Genomic DNA, 22,854 nt, shown 5'->3' with positions numbered 1-22,854 from the left:
GAACATTATGTTCAAAAATGATTTCTGTAAACCTACACTTTAAAAATAAACCGTAAACATTGCCTATATGACTTTGCTTCGCGTCTTGTAGCACGCCGTAAGGCAAGGTCTTCTTTCTCGTACAATACTAACAAGAGCGAACCCTTCATTTCATTACATTGTCATGGATTGCTTAGTTCATGTGTTAACTGAGACTGAGAGCACAGACAGTTTACTTGGCAAGGGGAATTGGTCTGCTCAGTAGCATATACTCTCACGCATCCAGTTTCTCTCTAATATAGGTCTCTCATTCAGCTATGTCAAGCAAAGTGTTCACAGTAGATGTTTTATGTTACAATACAATACAAGCCCTGCTCCCTGATTACCTACGACTATAGCATCTCGCACTATATACTGAAACGTGAATCTTCCATGGAAGATATTGGTATCATTCTTGATTCCAAGCTGAACTTCAAAAGTCATATCGATTATGTGATTTCTAAGACCTCCAAGTTCTTGGGTTTCGTTTTTCGTGTTACCAAGAACTTTACTAATGTACACTGTCTTAAGGCATTAAATTGTACTCTAATTCATTAGACGCTTGAATATGCAGCTGTCACTACCACTATCAAATTGGCATTGTACGCATCGACGCTATCCAGCGTAAATTTGTTAAATTCGCTCTGCGCTTACCTTGGAGGGATCCCACTAATCTTCCTAGTTACAAAAATCGCTCTCGTCGCATCTTGAGTTTACCTTTTGCACTAACAAATTATGGTTACAATGATTTATTTTCTAGTGTGTGCAGAACATTCAATAACTGCTTCGATGTTTTTGACTTTTTTGACACATAATTAAAAAATTGTTTCATAATCACTTGTCAGATTAGCTTTAGGGTCAGTATTTGTTTGTAACCGTTTGTATTTTCGTTCGTCTTTCCTCCATCACCGTAGGAAACTAATAAGATTCGTTCGCCGAAACTAACCCTTTCGCCTCTCCTCTCATTTTTCCATGACTCGTTACCTTCGTCTTGCACCATCTTTTCGAACATTAATTAGTTCTACTTGCTGATTCTAACCCCGTCTTCCACCATCTTTCGATCACTAGATATACATGGACTTTTCCCTGCTCCCCAAATGCACTAAACGATTACACCTGCATTCAAATTTTATGAATATAAAATTGGCATTCATGTATCTAGTCTAACTAACCCATTCTCGATTCAGACTGTAGGCAATTTGAGAAGCATTATCGTTCTTAAATAATTATTTCCAATACTTACATTCCAACCGAAGGCATCACCAATAAATTCATTCTGTTTCAAGTGGTGTTCATCAGAATCGCTATCCGGTAACGTTTCATTTCCGCTATCTTCTTCCGGGATAGATTCTTGAGCGGCAGTAAACGCAGTTTCCGCTTCTTCCTCTGGAAAAGGTTCCAATCGAGTTGAAATGCTTTCGTCATTATTGATCGACTTTTGACGAAGGATTGAGCCAAACTTCTCGAAAAAGCCACCATCAAGATCTTGAATTCTGGAATATATAGAAATAAATGAAATAATTATGCGATAATTATTCAAAAGTAAACCTAAATAAACTCATTTATACTTTATCTTAGATAACAGCTTTTAATGCGTAGCGAGTTGTTCTGTGTATTATTACTTGAGAAAAGAACACGGAGAACCCTTCGATCATAAAATTGCGATATTGCAGTTTTTGATTTTTGCGATAGTTGATTTAACTAATTTTTTTTGATATATGGTTTTTGATTTGCATGTATTCAAGTAGTTGAAAAATATGTTGTTTTGAATGCTGTCAAATGCCGGAGACAGTTGAAAGCAAAACAATAATCGCAATGCAAAATCAACAACTTTTTTAGTTGAAATCTGTTCGCGTCGCTTCAAAATGTCAATGAAAACAACATTGATGGTTAAAGCGTTTGGTGCAATTGTGTTCATTTGATTTGAGAAATTTATGATAACAAGTGTTTATCTAACAGCGGTGTTGTGATAAAGTTTACCTTGTTTAAGATGAAAAAGATTTGGTGACAAGTTAGAAAATGTTAATGAATGATCATCTCGTAATCTTTCAGGTATGCGCAAAAAAAATTATGCTTCAAATTCGATCATTGATTTACTTCCAGCAGACTGTTTTACTTCCAGCTGTTTGATACCGATGATGATGTTCATGCATTAGCAATAAAACGCTTTTTGACATGAATTTAATTTATAAAAGTAACAGGAGCGAAAGGTTTCAAACGCACAGAACGCGCTGCGATTGAATTGCGCGTTGGAATTGCCGTCGCAAATTCCAAATTCCCAGCGGTTGATGCACCCACGCTCATATAAATTGACTAAAATTATCAGTGCATAACTTTAGTTCAACCGTTTGAAGGCATCATCTTTCAATACTCATTTTAGGTAAATTTAATAATTTCGCTAATTTACTCGCCCCTCCGGGCACTTTTGCTGATTAAAAACATTTTTCTACATCAATCATTTCCAATCGAATCAGAAGTATTCAAGTTCAACAGAAAAATGACATGTATGTCAGATTGAGTGCGAAGCGATCGGTCAGTAGTCGCTTTGCAACGCATCGAGTTCACCCTGACATATTTGTCATTTTTCTGCTGAACTTGAGTCAACGGAGCTCTGCCGCGCGACTCCGTGCGATCTGTCAAGTTTCGCTTCGCGTCGCTTGTCGCTCTCTCTCAGGCTTCACCCTTAAGGAAATACGAGGCACGTCCAGAAACTAAGTGTACTCAATTCATGTAGGGTTCAAAAAATTATAAAAACAAAAACATACTTGGTTACACTTAAACACATGTGAGTTTTGTTTCGACATAGTCACCATCCCACTCGATGCAAGTAGTGAGTCGCGGGATCAATTTTTTTTATGACTGTTCTCACCCGTTGAATACTTGTTCCAACTCATGTGCACTTTAAAACAAACGAAGAGATGGAAATTTGAAGGGACCAGGTCGGGGAAATATGAGGGTTGGTTAAAAACGTCCCATCCAAAAGAGTCCAGGAGTTTCTTCGTGGCGTCGGCCGTGTGAAGTATGGCATTGTCGTACAGCAGACAGGCTTCCTTCGTCAGCATTTCCCTTTTTTATTCTGGATCGTTTTTCTCAATGTTTTTAGTATCTTACAAGAGCAACGAGATAGAGAATGACGACGCGGTTCACAGATAAAAAAAAATAAAAGATCTAACTGATGATTCTTTATGTATCTAGTTCTGGGTGTGCCTTTAATACCTTTTGTTTCTTGAAAGCGCTCAAAATTATAAATCAATCAGAAAGAATCCCGAGTTCGCATAGAATGTAACTTGCAATTTGAATAAATAGTCTCATTTTTGGATGGGAATATGGCGAATTGAAGCAAGAATGTGTGTTAAAAGGAGAGATCGATTTTCACATTTCTCTTATTGTACTATCCCACAATCTGGATTCCACTTCCTGTTCTGGGATTGCAGAGTGACGAGTTTTAAAACCTTCAATTTCAAGAATGAGTTTTTATAAGCGAGAATACATCAAGGGGTAAATACTTTTATACTATTCAGTAAATTTGTTGCTTTTAACAAGTTTTATTTAAATATAGCGGTTCCGGAAGCACCAAAACGAGCGGCAAAAAAAATCGAAAAATAACTCACATCGATTTCTCATAAATGACTGAACCGATTCCCATATGATCCTGTTTCCGAGTCTAAATATACAGGGTGACAAGTATTGAAAATTTCAATTTGTCATCAGAAGTGACGATAAACAACTAGAAAATCTTCTTAGTAGTGGTCTACTACTCCAAAATTGAGCTGACATACACAGATAAAAATATTTTGTAATGTACATAATTTTTCATGCACATATTTGGAGCAAGGAATTGAAAAAAAATCATCATAGATATCTTTTTTCAATATACTTCAGAAGAAACACTAAGTGTTTATTTAAAAATGCAGTCTTATTCGTCGAATGACTCATCAGTACGTAGCAGTTTATGTTGAACTGCTATCGTGACCAGGCGGCTCAACATAAGCCGATAGGCAGACGTAAAGTTAATGTTATTTGTAAAACACTGTTTGCTATTACACAGATGTATAATGTCCAAACTGACGTCTCGGACGAAACAAGTTTCGGCTAGATAACCATTAAGATTGTGGTAATATGAAGGGAAAAATTTTTTTTCTACCTACAAATGGAGAAAACATAGCTGGTCGTCTTTTCAAGAAAGCATGGCCCCGCACAGCTTCAGTTTCACATGATGGGAAGAATGATCGCCAAGGTTTCGACTTTCAAATACCTCGGCTTTACCCGGTGAACGACCACAATTAGGTTAAAGCCGGGCATAAATAAACGATATGAAAAAAAATACCTAGGGGTGTGGTTCGATTCGAATTTGATATCTGATAACAAAATATCAACAAAGAATAAATTTTCTTCGAACAATAACAGGTTCTCGGTGGGGTGCTCATCCAGAAGATCTAATAAAATTGTATCAGACAACGATATTTCTAGTGATCAAAAATAGATGCGCTTGCTTTCGTTCCGCTGAACGAACTCTCATATTAAATTAGAGCGTATTCAGTATCGCGAATTGCTTTAGGCTGCATGCATTCGACACATAAAATGAGTCTAGAAATCCTGGGAGTTCTTCCATTGTAATATCGCTTTTGGGAGCTTTTATCACGCCTGCTAAGAAGATGTTAGCTTCTGAATCCCCTGGTCATTAACAACTTCGAAAGGCTAGTCGAACTTTAATCTCAAACAATTCATCTCAAACATTCATGATTCATGACAGTATATTTTATCCGTATGTTACAGGAAATCAACTCTTCAAAATATATTCCTATTTGGGAAAGCATCCTGTTACCGAACAATTTTCGTAACAATAAAATTCCATCCAAAGTTGTATATATAAAAATAGACAATAAGATTTAGCTTTAGATTTTAAGATAATGTAAATTTTTGCTATTTTTTCTTTTGACTCTCTTTCATTGTTGTTAGCTTATAAAGTTTTCTTCAATTATATTTGTATTTTTTGTTTAACATAGAGTAAGTTCAATACTAACCCGAACTAACATAAAACAAAAACCGATAAACTACGATGAGTTCTATTGAAATCTGCCTAGTTTGTCAGCATTCAGGGAGCTTCGAATATCCTGCTAGATGAATACGTTGGAGGTAAAAGAGGTCTTCAGTACCCACCCCGGAACGTCCATACCCGGCGTTGGGGCCTAGTACCAGTTCCCATCAGGAACGGTAGCCTATCCCAACGACGCAGTCGTTTCTTCCTGAATGGTGACAATCTAGGTAGATAATGAATACGCAATAGTTATAGGTGGTTACCCTAAATGTTTTCAACCGATAAAACCTACTAACCGATTCGACGATAGGATGGAGAGGATAAATTATCAGCAGAACCACTGTTTCCGGAATTAAGGATAGAGAGAGGGAGAGAGAGAACTAAAAAAAAGAGAGAGATAGGTGATATGAAGGATAAGCTGGAGGGCTCGGGATCAGTCGGTAAGCGTCAGTACTAACGAGAAGTTTGATTTATTAAGAAGCCTGACAGACCCTAGTAAGTGAACGAGCTGTAGGAAAGCCACACATCTCGTGTAATCATCAAAAATTTTGGATTTCGTCTTGCGTCGTGTGGACACTTCGGAACCTGCTGGGCCGTTTGTCGACGTCCTATTCGACTATCCGCCCGAAACTACGTTCGACCTTCTCCGGACCCGCAAGTTGGTCTAAACCACTACCGGTATTCAAGTTACCACGTGCCGAGCAGCTGACTAGTATTCCTGGACACCGAACCGGCGAAATTTACCAAACCCATCACTGGTCTTCGAGCCACCACGTACCGAGTAGCCAGCCAGGATTCCCGCACACCGAACTAGCGAAATTGGTTAAACCCACCCACCGCCTGACTTAGAGTCTCCACGTGCATTCAGCTGGTATTCTCGGAACCCAGACCCCGAGACAAACAGTCAACCCGGACACTCTCTGGAATTACCGTCACCAATGACACCTGCGAGTCAACGAACAAACCAGCAGTAACAAGGTATGTTACTCTCTCTATCTCTCCTTTCCTTGATCAACACCTCGGGAAGACCACCAAGGGCCCCAACGTTCAACGATCGGCGCCGCAACCGTGCAAATTTGGCCATTCAATAAAATTGTAAAATTTATTTAGTTTTCTTTTCCTTAAAAAAATAAGAGAGTCAATTCCTTTGATTTGGATGGTCTACTATTGTTCAGCGCGTGATCTCTTAAAGACAAAACCCCGGGTGAGTATGGTGTTCTGAGTCCTCTCGAGTACGTGGCCGACCCTGAGACAAAATAAGAGGTGAGCTAGCCGTGCGGTGTGTTCAACACAATAACTTTCAATTGGCGATCCTCGTTAAAACAAAAATATTCCAATCTAAATTGTAATATTTTTGACCGTACCTCCGGGAGACTCAAAACACCATTCGTCAAGTGTTTCGATATCGTTCCTGCTATTGGTTTTCTTGATAGTTTGGCCCGCGGTGTGCTGTTAGAATCATTGATACAGATAAATTATCGCGATTGGCTTGTTTTTTGGGAACTGCGAAACGCTTGTTGGTTAATCGAGATAGTGCATACATTTCTATTATTTATTTGTAAAATTAAGAAAAGTTGCGTTATTATATATGAGTGAATTGTATTTTATTGCTTACTGTTCTGGTTTTGATAGTGAAGAATTGTAACGATGGAAGTGGAAAACAGATTTACCAGAGAAAATATCAGGAAAAAATATTTAGAGTTGAGGGTAGATTTCTTAGATGGCGACGAGTTAGATGTAGAGCTTGCTTCGCGAAACGTGATAATTACTGGTGAAAAATCAATGTCTAGACGTCGCCGAATACTACGCGACGCGTTTAAACAAGAGCGCGAATACGGATGGACGAAAAAAACTTTGGTTCTCGAACCGGAGAAAGAAGTTGAGGCGTGTGTCGAGAAAGTAGATAAATTTGAGTTATCCGTATTAATAAGTCCAAATATTGCACCGAAGAGTCAATCTTTACTGCTTCACGTAGCCAATCGATTGATGCTGGTGATAGATTTAAATTTAGATTCATTGCGCGAACAAACTGAAGAACTTTTAGATAGGGTCATAGAGCACCTCAATCGTCATTTCGGCCAATCCGAATCAGAGCCAGTAGGAAACGCGAACCCCGATCAGCATAGGGATAAAGAAAACGAATTACCGATTACTGAAAACGAAGAACGAGATGACGATCAAGCGAATAACATTCCAATCGCACTCGAGTTAATAGATTCTCTCCGACGGCTAGGTATAGTAAAAAATCGCGCTAGTTTAGAAGATTTAAGCGAATTTCGAGACACAGTGCTAGATCTCGAAAAAGAGCTTCATATCCTGAGAAATATTAGGAAAGAATATGAACTATTTAAGGAGGATGGCGCGCGCAAGCTAGCAGTGAGCGATAATCAAACGGCTATTACTAACGTTGCCCATCAGCCGACAGTATGTACAGCAAAAACACTAAGTACAACTGACACACAAAACAATACTGGGACCATCCCGAAAACAATTGCTAATGCTATTAACAACACGTTAGTTATTAATCAGCATTCTAGACCGATTGCTACACCTATGGTGAGACCGAGTGCGTGTGTTTATACAAACAGCACCGCTTCGAGTTTCTCTTTCACCGATTCTCTTTCAAGGCCAAATCCGATAACAACGAAATCAAATTCTACCAACCATCAAACAGTACCGATCCAACACCCTATACACCAAGACTCTCTGGTCACACAAGTGTATAGTGGCTCTCATTATACAGTGCCAATTTACCCTTCTGTTACAAACCCATCACAAATAATCAGTTCACAGTCTCAACCACGCATTCCAATAGAATATCCAGCGCCTTCCACATGAATAGCACAAAATATAACCCCAGTATTTAGTTCTGCTGACCCACCTCATTATCCGTTTGTGCTTCCATCAGTACCACTCACAGTAACTAGTAACAATTTTGATCCAAGAATGACCCCAACGTCCCATCGTACATTACCAGTCTCGCAGTGGAATATTGAAAAATATTCCGGTACTGACCAAGGTATGAAACTTAATGAATTTCTATCAGTAGTGGAACAACTTTCTCTTTCTGAGCGAGTGTCCGAAGATGAATTGTTTGATTCAGCTTTTCATTTGTTTAAAGGACCAGCAGCTAACTGGTACATGTCTATGCGCTCAGCATACCGATTGTTTAATTGGAGACACTTAGTGCATGAGCTCCGTAAGACGTTTGTTCACCCAGAGCTGGATACACTTGTTAGGTCGCGAATATATCAAAGACGGCAACAACGAAACGAGACGTTTCAAGAATATTTTTTTGATTTGGAAAAAATGTTTCGTTCTATGATCACGCCGATGAATGATCAGGAAAAGCTTGACATTATAAGGCGTAACCTACGCACTGACTACAAAAAAGCGCTTCTGTGGAAACCAGTGGCAGATCTTCCTCAACTGGTCGAAGCAGGGCACCTTATTGATGCATCAAACTTCTCGATGTACCAAAAGGTTTTCGGCGGCGAGAAATCAGTGAATGTGATTAACCAAAAAAATTTTCCCGATTCCAAGAACAGTAACGGGAATCATCAAAACAAAAATAATACATCTAAAGTTAAAACTGAATCATTTTCGCGACAGTTAACAAATGGCAAACGTTTAGACGAACAAAAGAAACCTGGCTCCGAGGACCCAAAAGAGGGGCCATCGAAGCAACACCGAACACTTGAATTTTTGATCTCTGGTTTCACCCCACCTGCTGCGAATGTGTGCTTGTACTGTCGTCAGTCAAACCATCAGATTGAACAGTGCCGGTCTTTGAAAGGACTGATTTGTTACGTGTGCGGATTTAAAGGGTTCGACACACAACATTGTCCGTATTGCCGAAAAAACGGATATCAGGTGACCGAAAATCGCCGGTCATCCGAGAAAACGGCGTAGACAGTATAACTTTCGATAGCGACTCAGACTGTTGTGAATCTGTCGATTCCGACATGTACTTAGATCAAAATTCTCAAATTCTGCAAATTACTCTTCCAAATTTTGATGATAACCGTCCCTATACGTGGGTGCATATATATCATCTCAAAATAAAGGGTTTATTAGATTCGGGTAGTAACCGTACCCTTATAAGCAAAATATTTAAGCACCATTGATTTGTCAGAGGCATTCTTGCAAATCCCTCTTGCACGACGATCAAGACGATATACCGCCTTTAGCATTCAGGGCAAGGGCATGTTTGCTTTTACCAGATTGCCATTTGGCCTGGTAAACAGCCCAGCCACCTTATCGCGGTTAATGGACCAGGTGTTGGGCCACGGCGAATTAGAACCAAACGTGTTCGTGTAACTAGATGACATAGTCATCGTGAGTGAATCGTTTGAAACTTACTTACAATTGCTGAAAGAAATAGCTCGGCGGCTAAACGCAGCGAATCTCTCCATTAATCTGGAAAAATCACGGTTCGGTGTTAAAGAGTTGCCATTCCTAGGGTATTTGTTGTCTACTGACGGCCTCCGTGCAGATCCGGAGAAAATAAGACCGATAGTGGAATACGAACGACCCAACACGGTAACGAAACTACGAAGATTCCTAGGACTGGCCAACTATTACCGTCGTTTTATAGAAGATTTTAGTGGTACGACTGCGCCTCTCACCGAGCTTCTAAAAACCAAAACTAAAACACTCGGCTGGAATGAGCAGGCCAAAGAAGCCTTTTGTCGTATAAAAGACAAATTAATTACTTCGCCCATCCTCGTTAGTCCAGATTTTACGAAGGAATTCGCTATTCAGACGGACGCAAGTGATGTGGCTGTAGCTGGAGTGCTAACTCAGATACTGGATGGACAGGAGAGGGTTATTGCCTTCTACTCGCACAAACTAACTACTCCACAAAGAAATTACCACGCGTGCGAGAAAGAAGCTTTAGCTGCTCTTCTGTCCATCGAGGCCTTTAGAGGGTATATCGAGGGGTCGCATTTCACTTTGGTCACGGATTCCTCCGCCTTGACTCACATATTGCGAGCCAGATGGAAAACTTCCTCTCGTTGTAGCCGGTGGAGTTTGACACTGCAGCATTATGACATGACCATACTGCACCGGAAAGGAAAAGATAATGTGGTTCCGGATGCATTATCTCGTTGTGTCGCTTTAGTATCCACCCGAGCTACGTCAGCCTGGTATGATGACCTTATGCAAAAAGTCATTAGCCAACCAGATGAATACACTGATTTTCAAATATTTGATGGCGCCCTTTATAAATTCGTTTCCACCCCAAACCACCCTTATGATCACCGGTTTGAGTGGAAAAAGGTAATCCCACCTGAGAACCGAGAAAGCATCATAATTACAAATCACGATCAAGCCATGCATATGGGTGTTGATAAAACATTGGCGAGAATCCGTCAGAAATGTTATTGGCCCAGTATGGCGCGAGATGTTAAGCATCACATTCAAAACTGCTCTACCTGCAAGCAGGTAAAGGCAGCCAATGTACCAGTAATTCCTCCAATGGGTAAGCACAGAATTACTACCCACCCCTGGCAGATCATTGCTGCGGATTATGTTGGACCTCTTCCTAGAAGTAAAAAAGGGAATCAATACGTGCTGGTTGTCCTAGACTTATTTAGTAAATGGGTTATGCTTACACCAGTACGCAGGATTGACAGCGATTCGTTACGTAATGTATTAAAAAATCATTGGTTCTTACGCTACTCAACCCCTGAGACAATCATTACCGATAATGCTTCCGTGTTTCTTTCGAAGCAATTCAAACTTTTGTTAGACCGGTTCAGCATTCAGCATTGGCTAAACTCCAAATACCATAGCCAAGCGAATCCTGTAGAAAGGGTCAACAGAACCATTAACGCTGCTATTCGGACTTACGTGCGAGACGATCAGCGGCTTTGGGATAGCCAAATCCCCGAAATCGAAACGATATTAAATACGTCAGTTCATTCTGCAACTGATCTGACCCCTTACTTCGTCATACACGGTCATGAAGCATTCACCAAAGGTAGCGACCATAAATGGTTTTCAAAGGAAGATGGCCCTACTACGGACGAGAGAAACGAAGCAAAGCAAAAACTCTTTGAACGCATTTATGATTTGGTTCAGTCTAATCTAAGAAAGTCGCATGAAGCAGGTAAAATTCGGTATAATTTACGACACAGGCAGTACGCCAATCCTTTTCAAGTTGGTCAGATGATATATCGACGCAACATGAAGCAGTCTAATGCGGCAGAACGGTACAATGCCAAATACGGTCCTCTGTACCTACCTGCGATTGTTAAAGCGAGAATTGGAACCTCGTCATACGAGCTGGAAGATACAGATGGAAAGAACCTGGGAGTGTGGCCTGCTGCCCACTTAAAACCAGGTTAGTTTATTTAGTGCTTTACTAATAAGTTACATAAAAAAAAACATTAGTGCTTTATGAAATCCGGTAGAAGCGTACGATCACTAATTCGATCACGCTTAAAAGAGGCCCTGAAACGAAGAAGAAACCCATCAGTTTCGAACACACTGTTAATACAATAGTTAACACGTCGCGATACGAATTTAGTCGTCTATGGCGAACACGCCCAAGATGCTCGGTCACTGGTCCGGTAGTTCTGTGTCATAACCGTTGAAGTGGTCTCCATTCCTGTGCTAGGTGCTCCGACATTTCCCTGAATATTTCTTTCTATTCCTTTCGGCCGTAAGATTAAATGAATGTTAGCTTTCACGAGAATTGTCTTGTTATGACAGTTTTGATAGTGAGTGTCTGCTTGTTATTGTGAGTAACTCACAGCTCTCCACTAGATCAGGAGAGTTTTGCTATAAAAAAAACTGTTACAGTTAAGTTAGTAACTTAAGGTTCATAAGGGGTTTGTGTTAAGCGTGCACGAAACACTCTGCATTAAAACAGGTACATCAGTAAAAAACTCGCTTGAAGAGCGAGACGGTACTGATTATTTTTTTGAATACGCCGGCCGGACGGAGGGAGAAAATGACAAGTTACTTCTTTGGAAAACTGACACCGACGACGACGTAAGTGAGGCACGGGGATTGACTCCTTGGAATCGGAAGAAACCGCGCACCGAAGGATTTCGTCGATCCGCGCGTGTTCGTGTGGAAAAATTGTTCATCACCCGTCGAGCCTCATCGTGTTTGATTCCACACGTCCGGGATTGATTGTTCGGAGGCATCGGTTGCATGTTATTTTCGGTCTCACGTGCACAAGTGAAATAGAGCATCACAGTAAAACAAAAAGAAAAATTGCTCTTCCGCGTGTTTAAATCGATTGCGCAGTGCGTTCTACTCCTCCGGACGGTGGTGCAAACGAAACAAGAAGTGCTTAACAAACAGAACCGCGCCGTCGTTCTTGACGACAATGGTGCGAAACGGCCGTACGTTGATAGTCTGTTAAACACGCAACTTGTCGTCGTCAGTGAAAAGAAAAGGTGCCGCGTGTGTGAATGCTCGCCATCGGGTGGTGTTTCTTTCGGAGAAGAGTGAAGAGGGACGTGTCGAACGTGTTCCATACAGTCCAGCGCAACTTTTGACTGGCACTGCTCCGGCGTGCTGTCGGAATCACAGAGGGCGGCCGAAGAGAGAGTGACAAGGTCCGCAGGATCCGGACCACGTGACATCAACTCCCATTCCGGACACGCTCCTGATCGCTCCGACCGGATTGGAATCAAGAGCAGGCGGTAAGACGGCCAGGATGGCAGCGAACTTTGGCAACCTGACGACAACATAAATGGTGAGTGCACCGCTTTTCTCACTATTGCCTCTTTTAAATGAACCGTTTATTATTGATTGGTGGGTTATTATCGCTTAGGGCTGAGAGACTAATGTCCCCCCCAACAGGGACTAATGTTTCATAACACTGGCGCCCAACTAAAAATCCCACACGAAAATTTTTTGATTTGTGTATTTGAGCCAAAATTTGTTAGTTTAACGATTACGTAAGATTTGTGATAGCATTTTAAGATTTGGTTTGGTTCCGTGATACTTAATATATAAGGAAAATGGATTTCACTCATTTGAATGATGAGGAAATCAACTATGAAATGGCATTACGCCACATGGTTAATCTGGGTGCAATGACCCATAGAGTAAAAGTTCAACGTTTGCGGGCGGCGGTAGCAGATGACCGCAAACAAAATATAATTCATGACTGCTCGGATCATGTAATGAGTCCGACGGTCAACATAGAAGCTTGCCAGCAGGCAATCTATGAAATTCAAAAAGTCGTTGAGCCAGCCATTCGCAGCTCCGACAAACAAAACCTCTGTCAAATACGGTCGCGACTATTACATTACAGAAACAGATTGGCAATAATAAAACCACCTATGTTTCTCATGGAAGCGCACAAATCGCTCGTATCGTTTGTCAAAGTGTTGTTCGATGATGTGCAAAAGGTAATGACAGATCCAGCGAATGAGGTAGCAAGTGTAGTGCCGATAGATAAGCGCCAACCGGCACCGGAAAGGACCGGAAAGCAGCCCGGACAGGAGGCTAGATCCTCGTCAGGAGATGTCGAGAGGGAGCACAGCAAAGGCAGTGGACAACTCTCTACATTACCGGCAACCAGTTCTCCAGCAAGGCAGAGCGGAGGGGAAACATCACTAAGCTCGGGATTTGATGGACAGCAATCAACATTAGGCAGCGGAAGGCGAAGCAATTTACTGCTATCACACTACACCCCACCGCCACTGGAATTCCCATCGATGGTTCCAGATGCTTTTAACACGAGCAGGAGAGGAGAAAATCTTCATTCAAATTTGCAGAATGATGGTGTCAATCCCACACCTGTAGGAAACAATCGAGCGGCGACCGGAACACGTAACGTATGGGAAGAATACAACCAATTGCGGGACGATTTGTTGCATCATTTACTACGCCGAGAAGCGGGACCATCCAACGAACGAAGTGAGGACAGGCGCATGCTGAAAGCAGTACACAACTGGCCATTCAAGTTCCGGGGAGAAAAAGATACGACATCACTGAACATTTTTCTGGATAGAGTCGAGACGTTTGCCAGATCAGAAGGGATGAACGACCATACACTGTTGGCGTCGATCAAACATCTTCTGCAGGAAGACGCATTGGATTGGTATGCGCGAGCAATGGCACAACGATCATTAGTTTCATGGGAGGCGTTCAAGCAAGAGATCAGAAAGGAATTTTTACCAAGCGGTTACGCACAGATTCTCCGATTAGAAGCCTGTTTCAGATTTCAAGGGCAGAACGAGTCTTTCGCCAAGTATTATCGTGACATTGCAGCACTGTTCCGTTTTGTGACACCGGCGATGAGTGAAGAGGAGAAGTTTTTCATCGTGAAAAAGAATATGAACGCAGATTATGCGGCGATCGTAACAGCCGCGAGGCCGCATACGTTGCAGGAAATGGTAGAAATCTGCACCAGCTTCGATGAAACAAGGATGCTTCTCAATAGACAGCGTAGGATTCCAATTCCACACAGTTCACTATTAGAACCAAGCTTCGCGACACCTGGGGTTGTAGCGAAACCGGCGCCACCAACACAGTTTCAATCACGTTATGGCAGAGTTCATGCCATTGAGATGGAGCAAAACGCAACAGAAATGTCGTCTCGAGCACAAGATTCATCAGTGGAGGATGGAATGGAAGGAACAGAGGGAGAAGACGAATACTGGCAGCTGAAAATAGATCAACTAATGGAGCAAGTTAATGCAATCAAGTTGAACATGTTCAACAGAAGCGCGAAACCGGCTTGGAGGTCATCATCGAGTTCAGAAGGTTCGTCACTCAACCAACCAGCTGCGAGACAATCGATAATCCATCCACGGCTTGCGCAGGAAAAGCTGCAAACGCAAGGTCGTCAGTATCAACCGCCGGTAAGGTACCAGCATCTAAACACACAAAGCTCTACAGGCGAGTCGATTAGGCGAGAGCGACAGGTGCAACCAGAAAGCGGAGAAGTGGTTCCAGATCAGAAACGGAATGGATTAATCTGTTGGAACTGCGACGAAGATGGACATCGGTTCATGGATTGTCCGAAACCTCAAGCAATTCTCTTTTGCTACAGGTGCGGGCGGAAAGGATACTCCTTGCGAAGCTGTATAACGTGTCGAACTGACGCGGGAAACGCTGCAGCGGGGAATCTATAATAGAGGGTGTTGAGTCTCCGCATTATGTCGAGAACCCCTCAGACATCACCAATTTTGGACTTATGAATACAATAATCATTCCCGGATTAGACAACCGCCCACATGCGACTATTAATATCCTGGGCAAGGAAATGACAGCGCTTTTGGACAGTGGTGCAAACTGTTCACTATTAGGAGGAGCAAACGTGGAAATCGCCGAACAACTGAATTTGCGCAAAGGAATAGTAGAAGGTGGCATCAAAACGGCGGATGGAACACAACACAAAATCTCACATTTCATTCGTGTTCCCATAGTTTTCAACGGTCGCAATGAAACCATCCAATTGTTGTTAGTTCCGACGATACCGGATTGCGTAATTTTGGGCATGAACTTCTGGAACAAATTCGGAATCAAGGCAACGTGTTGCACCATTGAAGCAGAGACAAATGAAGCGAAAGCAAAAGAAAATGAGTCCATGAAAACTCTCAGCAGAGACCAACAAAGACGTCTTCAAACAACAATTGCGAAGTTTCCGTTGGCAGAGGAAGGAAAACTGGGAAGAACAACACTGTATGAACACCGCATTGAAGTAGGAGACGCACCACCACGCAAGCAACGCCATTACCCAATGTCACCATATGTGCTGGAGGAGGTAAACCGCGAGATTGACAGGATGCTATCATTAGACGTCATCGAAGAAGCGCGCTTCTCCCCATGGAACAACCCACTCGTAGCCGTGAAAAAGAAAACGGGAAAATATCGAGTTTGTTTGGACGCACGTCATCTGAATTCTGTGATGGTGAACGAGGGATATCCGATTCCGCAAATATCCTCGATTATCAACAACCTAGGAGGCTGTGCATACATTTCATCGATCGATCTAAAAGACGCATTCTGGCAGTTACCCTTAGAAGAGAAATCGAGGCCAGTAACAGCGTTCACGGTTCCATCTCGAGGACATTTCCAGTTCAAGGTTGTGCCGTTCGGACTTTGCACAGCAAGTCAAGCGTTAGCGCGGTTGATGACGCATTTATTCGCGGACATGGAGCCGTACGTATTCCATTACTTAGACGACATTGTTATTTGCTCAAGATCGTTTGAGGAACACATTCAGTTATTGGAAGAAGTGGCGAAGCGACTGTGTCAGGCAAACTTGACAATATCATCAGAGAAATCGAAATTCTGTCGTCGAGAGATACCATATCTAGGCTACATACTAAACGAAAACGGTTGGAAGGTCGACGAAGAGAAAATAAGCAGTGTCGTGAAGTTTCCCATCCCAGCAAGCAGAAAAGAGGTACAACGGTTTCTAGGTTTGTGCAATTGGTACCGACGTTTCATTTCGGATTTTTCACGTCTAGCCGTACCATTAACGGAACTCACAAAGACGAAGAACAAGTTTCGATGGAACGCGCAAGCAGACGAGGCCTTTCTCAAGCTAAAAGCCGCTTTAGTATCAGCTCCAGTACTGGCCATGCCGGATTATTCGAAGCCATTCGCAATAGCTTGCGACGCAAGCGATGTAGCGATCGGAGCAGTGCTAACGCAGGAGATCGAAGGAGAAGAACATCCAATCTGCTATTTCTCGCAGAAGCTCTCGTCATCGGAACGAAAGTACTCGGTCACGGAGCGAGAATGTTTAGCGGTCATACGGGCGATCGAGAAATTCCGAGGATACATTGAAGGAATAAAATTTACAGTTTATTGCGACCACGCAGCACTTAGCTACTTGCGTTCAATGAAAAACCCCACGGCACTCATGAGTCGTTGGCTCTTACGGTTAAATGCGTTCGATTTCGAAATCAAGTATAGAAAAGGAAGCATAAACGTTGTACCAGACGCGCTTTCACGGATCGTCGCATCAGTCAACTTTACCGGATCAAAATCCAAAGACGACTGGTTCAATCAGCTCATAGAACGCGTGCAGAAGAAAGGAAATCGCTTCCCGGACTTCAGATTCGTAAACGGAGAGCTGTACAAAAACTGTTTGAGCAAAGACGAAGGCGGCAACGCAATTCACCGATGGAAAAAGGTGGTGCCTGTTGAGGAACGACAGGAACTGATGCGAAGATATCACGATACCCCCACCGCAGCGCATCTAGGATTTCGAAGTACGCTGCAGAAGATTCAAGTCCGTTTTCACTGGCCGAAAATGCGAGAGGATGTAAGCAACTACGTACGGAGCTGTCAGACGTGCAAGGCAAGTAAAGCGCCAAACAGGAAGATGATGCCCCAAATGGGAAACCTGAAACCAGCAAAGCTACCATGGGAACTAATTTCCATAGACTTCGTCGGTCCGTTCCCACGTTCAAAACAAGGAAACACAGTTATGCTAGTCATAGTTGACTGGATTACAAAGTACGTTATCGCACATCCGATGAAAGCCGCAGACGCAGCAAAGATGTCACAATTTCTAGAACAAGAGGTCTTTCTGAAGTATTCGCGACCAAGGATAGTTTTGTCGGACAATGGGAAACAGTTTGAATCGCCGGTGTTCCAATCTCTTCTTGTCAAGCACAAGATCGCACACATGAAGACAGCATATTACTGTCCCATGGTTAACAATGCAGAACGTGTGAACCGCGTGCTAATCACCTGTATTCGAGCCTTACTGGAAGGAGATCATCGCGATTGGGATAGTCAGCTTCCAGCCATCACGGCCGCGGTAAATAGTGCAAAGCATGAAGCAACCGGAATCAGTCCACACTTCGCCAATTTCGGAAGAGATTTGATACTGCACACAGATCTATACACACAGCAGAGCTTAAATACTCCAGACGATCCAAAAGTAGCCCAGGATTTGCGACTATCAACCATACAACGCATGCAGGACTTCGTACTGCAACGTATCAAGAACAACCACGAAAGGACAAAACAACGGTATAACCTCCGCACACGCATGATATCGTTCAAAGTCGGAGATTTGGTGTGGCGCAGAACGTTCGGACTCTCCTCAAAGGCAGATCATGTGAACAGAAAGCTGGATCCAAAATTCGTTCCGGCGATAGTGAAGGAGATTCTCGGCGTGAACCTATACATTCTAGAAGACGTAGTAACTGGAAAGAAGGGCAGGTATCACGCAAGTGTTCGGGATAAATCACACTTCATCAGGGTGCGGCGAGCAACAACGGTTAGACTACCTCCCCACCTTGTTAGGACAACTTGCAGTAATGCAAGCCCCGCCAGGCTTACCGTTAGCGTATCGTGAGAAAACGCATCCAAGTGTACGATCATTGAAACAAAAAAGCCTTTTTTCAGGCGCGCCGGTAGCGGACCGTGAGAAAAACGCACATCGGAACCTTCGTCATTTCAGCGAAGCAGAGCCTCTGCAGGCATGCCGGTAGCGAGCCGAGAGAAAAACGCATAGAGTGATTCGAGAAGCCAGAAAGCCTTCAGCAGGCCGGCCGTTACCGTAACGGGAGAAAACGGATGGTCGAAACATAGACTCAGGAGTCTGGTCAATTCAAGTCATAGGATTGAGGAAAGCGAGTCATAGGGTGGATAGATTGGTCGGGGAAGGCCCAAGACAACTGACAGTCGCAGCAAGTTGCTGTCGAGACGTCAGGGACGGGATCGGACTTCCTCCCAGAAAAGACTGAGGATGTCCACACGTTACCGTTAAGCGAGAAAACGGATTCAAGCTAAACAACAGCTTGATTTATGTCGACAACCCACGTACACAAAAATCACCCAAGGACGACGAAAATAGCCTTTGCAGGCAGTCCGTTAGCGAAACGAGAGAAAACGCAACCAAGTAGCACGAAACTAGCCTTCTTCAGGCAGTCCGTTAGCGAAACGAGAGAAAACGCAACCAAGTATCACGAAACAAGCCTTCTTCAGGCAGTCCGTTAGCGAAACGAGAGAAAACGCAACCAAGTATCACGAAACAAGCCTTCTTCAGGCAGTCCGTTAGCGAAACGAGAGAAAACGCAACCAAGTAGCTCGAAACTAGCCTTCTTCAGGCAGTCCGTTAGCGAAACGAGAGAAAACGCAACCAAGTACCACGAGACGAGCCTTTTGCAGGCAACCCATTGGCGGAACGAGAAAACGCGTATCGATGGATGCAGTTTTGTGGAAAGACACATCGGTTACGAATCATGAGAAAGGAAGAACCAAGTAGCAGTCCGAGCAAACCAGGACAATGGCAACAACACAGCTAACTGGCGCAAGGTGGAATTGCATGGGAGCAAACATCGAGAAAAACGATAATTGCAAAAGGACGAAGCAAAGCGCACATGTTTCTAGCAAGCTGCGAATTTTGGTTCATAAGGAGTAAACACAACCGCACACAAGGATATCGTGAGAGTATTAAAGCCTACACAGGCCTGCCGTTTGGTCAGATCGGGAGAAACTGACAGTCGTTTAAACAGCTATGAGTTACACCAGCTACAAAGTTTCACGAAAACACGAGATCGGAAGAAACTACCCATTCCTGGATTGGTGTCGACGTCATGCAAGATCCAGAGCAGTCAGGATTCGGAAATCGGATCGGGTAGACAGTTGTAATAGGGGTCGTTATGACAATCTGTACAAAAGTAACGCGATTCTGGGCGCGGTAAAACCCTTGCATTGGGCTCATAACGATCGAGGGACTAAATACCCCTTTTCCTCTACGACAGTCAACCATTTGTTACAAACCAAAAAGCTATCACAAATACATTGTTTAGTTATATCGTCATTGTTAATTCAAACCTATTTAGCACTAAAATAGGTTAAGAGTTTATTGAATGTTCTGCCGTTACAACAGGACTTTCGTGTTTGTTGTATAAGGACTTACCCGGAGACTAATAGCCATAAGTTAGTTGGCGATAATCGCGAATTAGCCAGAATTCGCTGGCGTTATTGTATAGATTTGTGGATTTGTGTCATTTAGTTTTGTGAAGCTTGTTCCGTACAGGAACATGTTACGAGCGTTGATTGTCTTAAGCATCACGTTCATAATGCGATGTATAGTCTCCGGGGGACTTCTTTGTGGTGTTGGCTCATAAATTTCTCATGATTCGAGCTTTCGCCGATTCATGAGAAATTTTTCTGTAACGGCAATGTTGTGTTACAGTTAAGTTAGTAACTTAAGGTTCATAAGGGGTTTGTGTTAAGCGTGCACGAAACACTCTGCATTAAAACAGGTACATCAGTAAAAAACTCGCTTGAAGAGCGAGACGGTACTGATTATTTTTTTGAATACGCCGGCCGGACGGAGGGAGAAAATGACAAGTTACTTCTTTGGAAAACTGACACCGACGACGACGTAAGTGAGGCACGGGGATTGACTCCTTGGAATCGGAAGAAACCGCGCACCGAAGGATTTCGTCGATCCGCGCGTGTTCGTGTGGAAAAATTGTTCATCACCCGTCGAGCCTCATCGTGTTTGATTCCACACGTCCGGGATTGATTGTTCGGAGGCATCGGTTGCATGTTATTTTCGGTCTCACGTGCACAAGTGAAATAGAGCATCACAGTAAAACAAAAAGAAAAATTGCTCTTCCGCGTGTTTAAATCGATTGCGCAGTGCGTTCTACTCCTCCGGACGGTGGTGCAAACGAAACAAGAAGTGCTTAACAAACAGAACCGCGCCGTCGTTCTTGACGACAATGGTGCGAAACGGCCGTACGTTGATAGTCTGTTAAACACGCAACTTGTCGTCGTCAGTGAAAAGAAAAGGTGCCGCGTGTGTGAATGCTCGCCATCGGGTGGTGTTTCTTTCGGAGAAGAGTGAAGAGGGACGTGTCGAACGTGTTCCATACAGTCCAGCGCAACTTTTGACTGGCACTGCTCCGGCGTGCTGTCGGAATCACAGAGGGCGGCCGAAGAGAGAGTGACAAGGTCCGCAGGATCCGGACCACGTGACATCAACTCCCATTCCGGACACGCTCCTGATCGCTCCGACCGGATTGGAATCAAGAGCAGGCGGTAAGACGGCCAGGATGGCAGCGAACTTTGGCAACCTGACGACAACATAAATGGTGAGTGCACCGCTTTTCTCACTATTGCCTCTTTTAAATGAACCGTTTATTATTGATTGGTGGGTTATTATCGCTTAGGGCTGAGAGACTAATGTCCCCCCCAACAGGGACTAATGTTTCATAACAAAACTCTACAGTTGTTGGATTTCAAATTCACTCACTATTCGAATTCGCGGTTCGAATTTAGTTGATGTGAAGTTTGTGTACAAATTAAATTAAAAAAAAATCATAAACGTGGTACAAGTTTCGTCCACCTCGATTCATTTGCTGGAGACCGGAGTCTACTGGACGATGATGGTCAGTAGCAGGCCCTCATTCTATACAAAACGAGTTCTGGAAACTGCGCGGAGTTGAACAAAATTCAATGATGATGCCTTATGACCCCAACTGAATCGGGTATTATTCGTACCACTGTAATATACTATGAAAAGGTAGTAACAATACTGTGCCTTCCGTATGTGTTACGGGTAGATATGTGTCTTTAGGAGATAGTATATATAGATTTTGTCTCTAAAGAAATGGTTAGTGTATGTTTAGGATAGGTTTATAGTGAATGCGGTTGAATGATAGGCGAAAGGAATGACTGATTATGGAGGACGCGTCCATTGTGCGGGAAGAGTGAATGAATAGGTGTGAATGAGAATATAGGTTACGAGCATAAGTTTTCTTCAGTTCAGAACAGAAGAGTAAGCAATAGAAAATTCGTGAAAATGGAAAGATAATAGAGAGGAATGATAAATGAAGGAATGAGATGTATGCACATATTCGGAGACTTACTGTGGTTAAAGGAGTTCTCAAAAGACAGTGGTTAAAATATATTGATCCAGTTTCACTGCGTTCGCCAGATCGTAGAGACGGCCGATATCAGAAGGGATGATTGATATGACGGAAAATTACATGATAAATTTTTCTACCCGTACCCGGGGAAGATTGTTACCGAACAATTTTCGTAACAATAAAATTCCATCCAAAGTTGTATATATAAAAATAGACAATAAGATTTAGCTTTAGATTTTAAGATAATGTAAATTTTTGCTATTTTTTCTTTTGACTCTCTTTCATTGTTGTTAGCTTATAAAGTTTTCTTCAATTATATTTGTATTTTTTGTTTAACATAGAGTAAGTTCAATACTAACCCGAACTAACATAAAACAAAAACCGATAAACTACGATGAGTTCTATTGAAATCTGCCTAGTTTGTCAGCATTCAGGGAGCTTCGAATATCCTGCTAGATGAATACGTTGGAGGTAAAAGAGGTCTTCAGTACCCACCCCGGAACGTCCATACCAGGCGTTGGGGCCTAGTACCAGTTCCCATCAGGAACGGTAGCCTATCCCAACGACGCAGTCGTTTCTTCCTGAATGGTGACAATCTAGGTAGATAATGAACACGCAATAGTTATAGGTGGTTACCCTAAATGTTTTCAACCGATAAAACCTACTAACCGATTCGACGATAGGATGGAGAGGATAAATTATCAGCAGAACCACTGTTTCCGGAATTAAGGATAGAGAGAGGGAGAGAGAGAACTAAAAAAAAGAGAGAGATAGGTGATATGAAGGATAAGCTGGAGGGCTCGGGATCAGTCGGTAAGCGTCAGTACTAACGAGAAGTTTGATTTATTAAGAAGCCTGACAGACCCTAGTAAGTGAACGAGCTGTAGGAAAGCCACACATCTCGTGTAATCATCAAAAATTTTGGATTTCGTCTTGCGTCGTGTGGACACTTCGGAACCTGCTGGGCCG

General features: G+C 42.8%; 2 protein-coding genes across 11 annotated transcripts in view; one reads left to right on the top strand and one right to left on the bottom strand.

Moving 5' to 3' along the window:
• Positions 1-22,854, bottom strand: part of LOC131440558 (protein unc-13 homolog 4B) — a 128,121-nt gene that overhangs the window by 25,833 nt on the left and 79,434 nt on the right. For all 9 annotated transcript variants that reach the window (XM_058611943.1, XM_058611941.1, XM_058611942.1 and 6 more), the window contains one exon: positions 1,262-1,511. In XM_058611943.1, the coding sequence (XP_058467926.1) occupies positions 1,262-1,511 (250 nt within the window). The remainder of the gene's footprint in view (positions 1-1,261; positions 1,512-22,854) is intronic.
• Positions 1-22,854, top strand: part of LOC131440560 (uncharacterized) — a 92,546-nt gene that overhangs the window by 26,104 nt on the left and 43,588 nt on the right. The gene's annotated exons all lie outside the window — the stretch shown is intronic.

Source organism: Malaya genurostris, chromosome 1, assembly GCF_030247185.1.
Source record: "Malaya genurostris strain Urasoe2022 chromosome 1, Malgen_1.1, whole genome shotgun sequence".
Lineage (NCBI taxonomy): Eukaryota > Metazoa > Arthropoda > Insecta > Diptera > Culicidae > Malaya > Malaya genurostris.
Note: the sequence above shows the minus strand (reverse complement) of the source record. Positions and strands in the feature narration are given on the sequence as shown.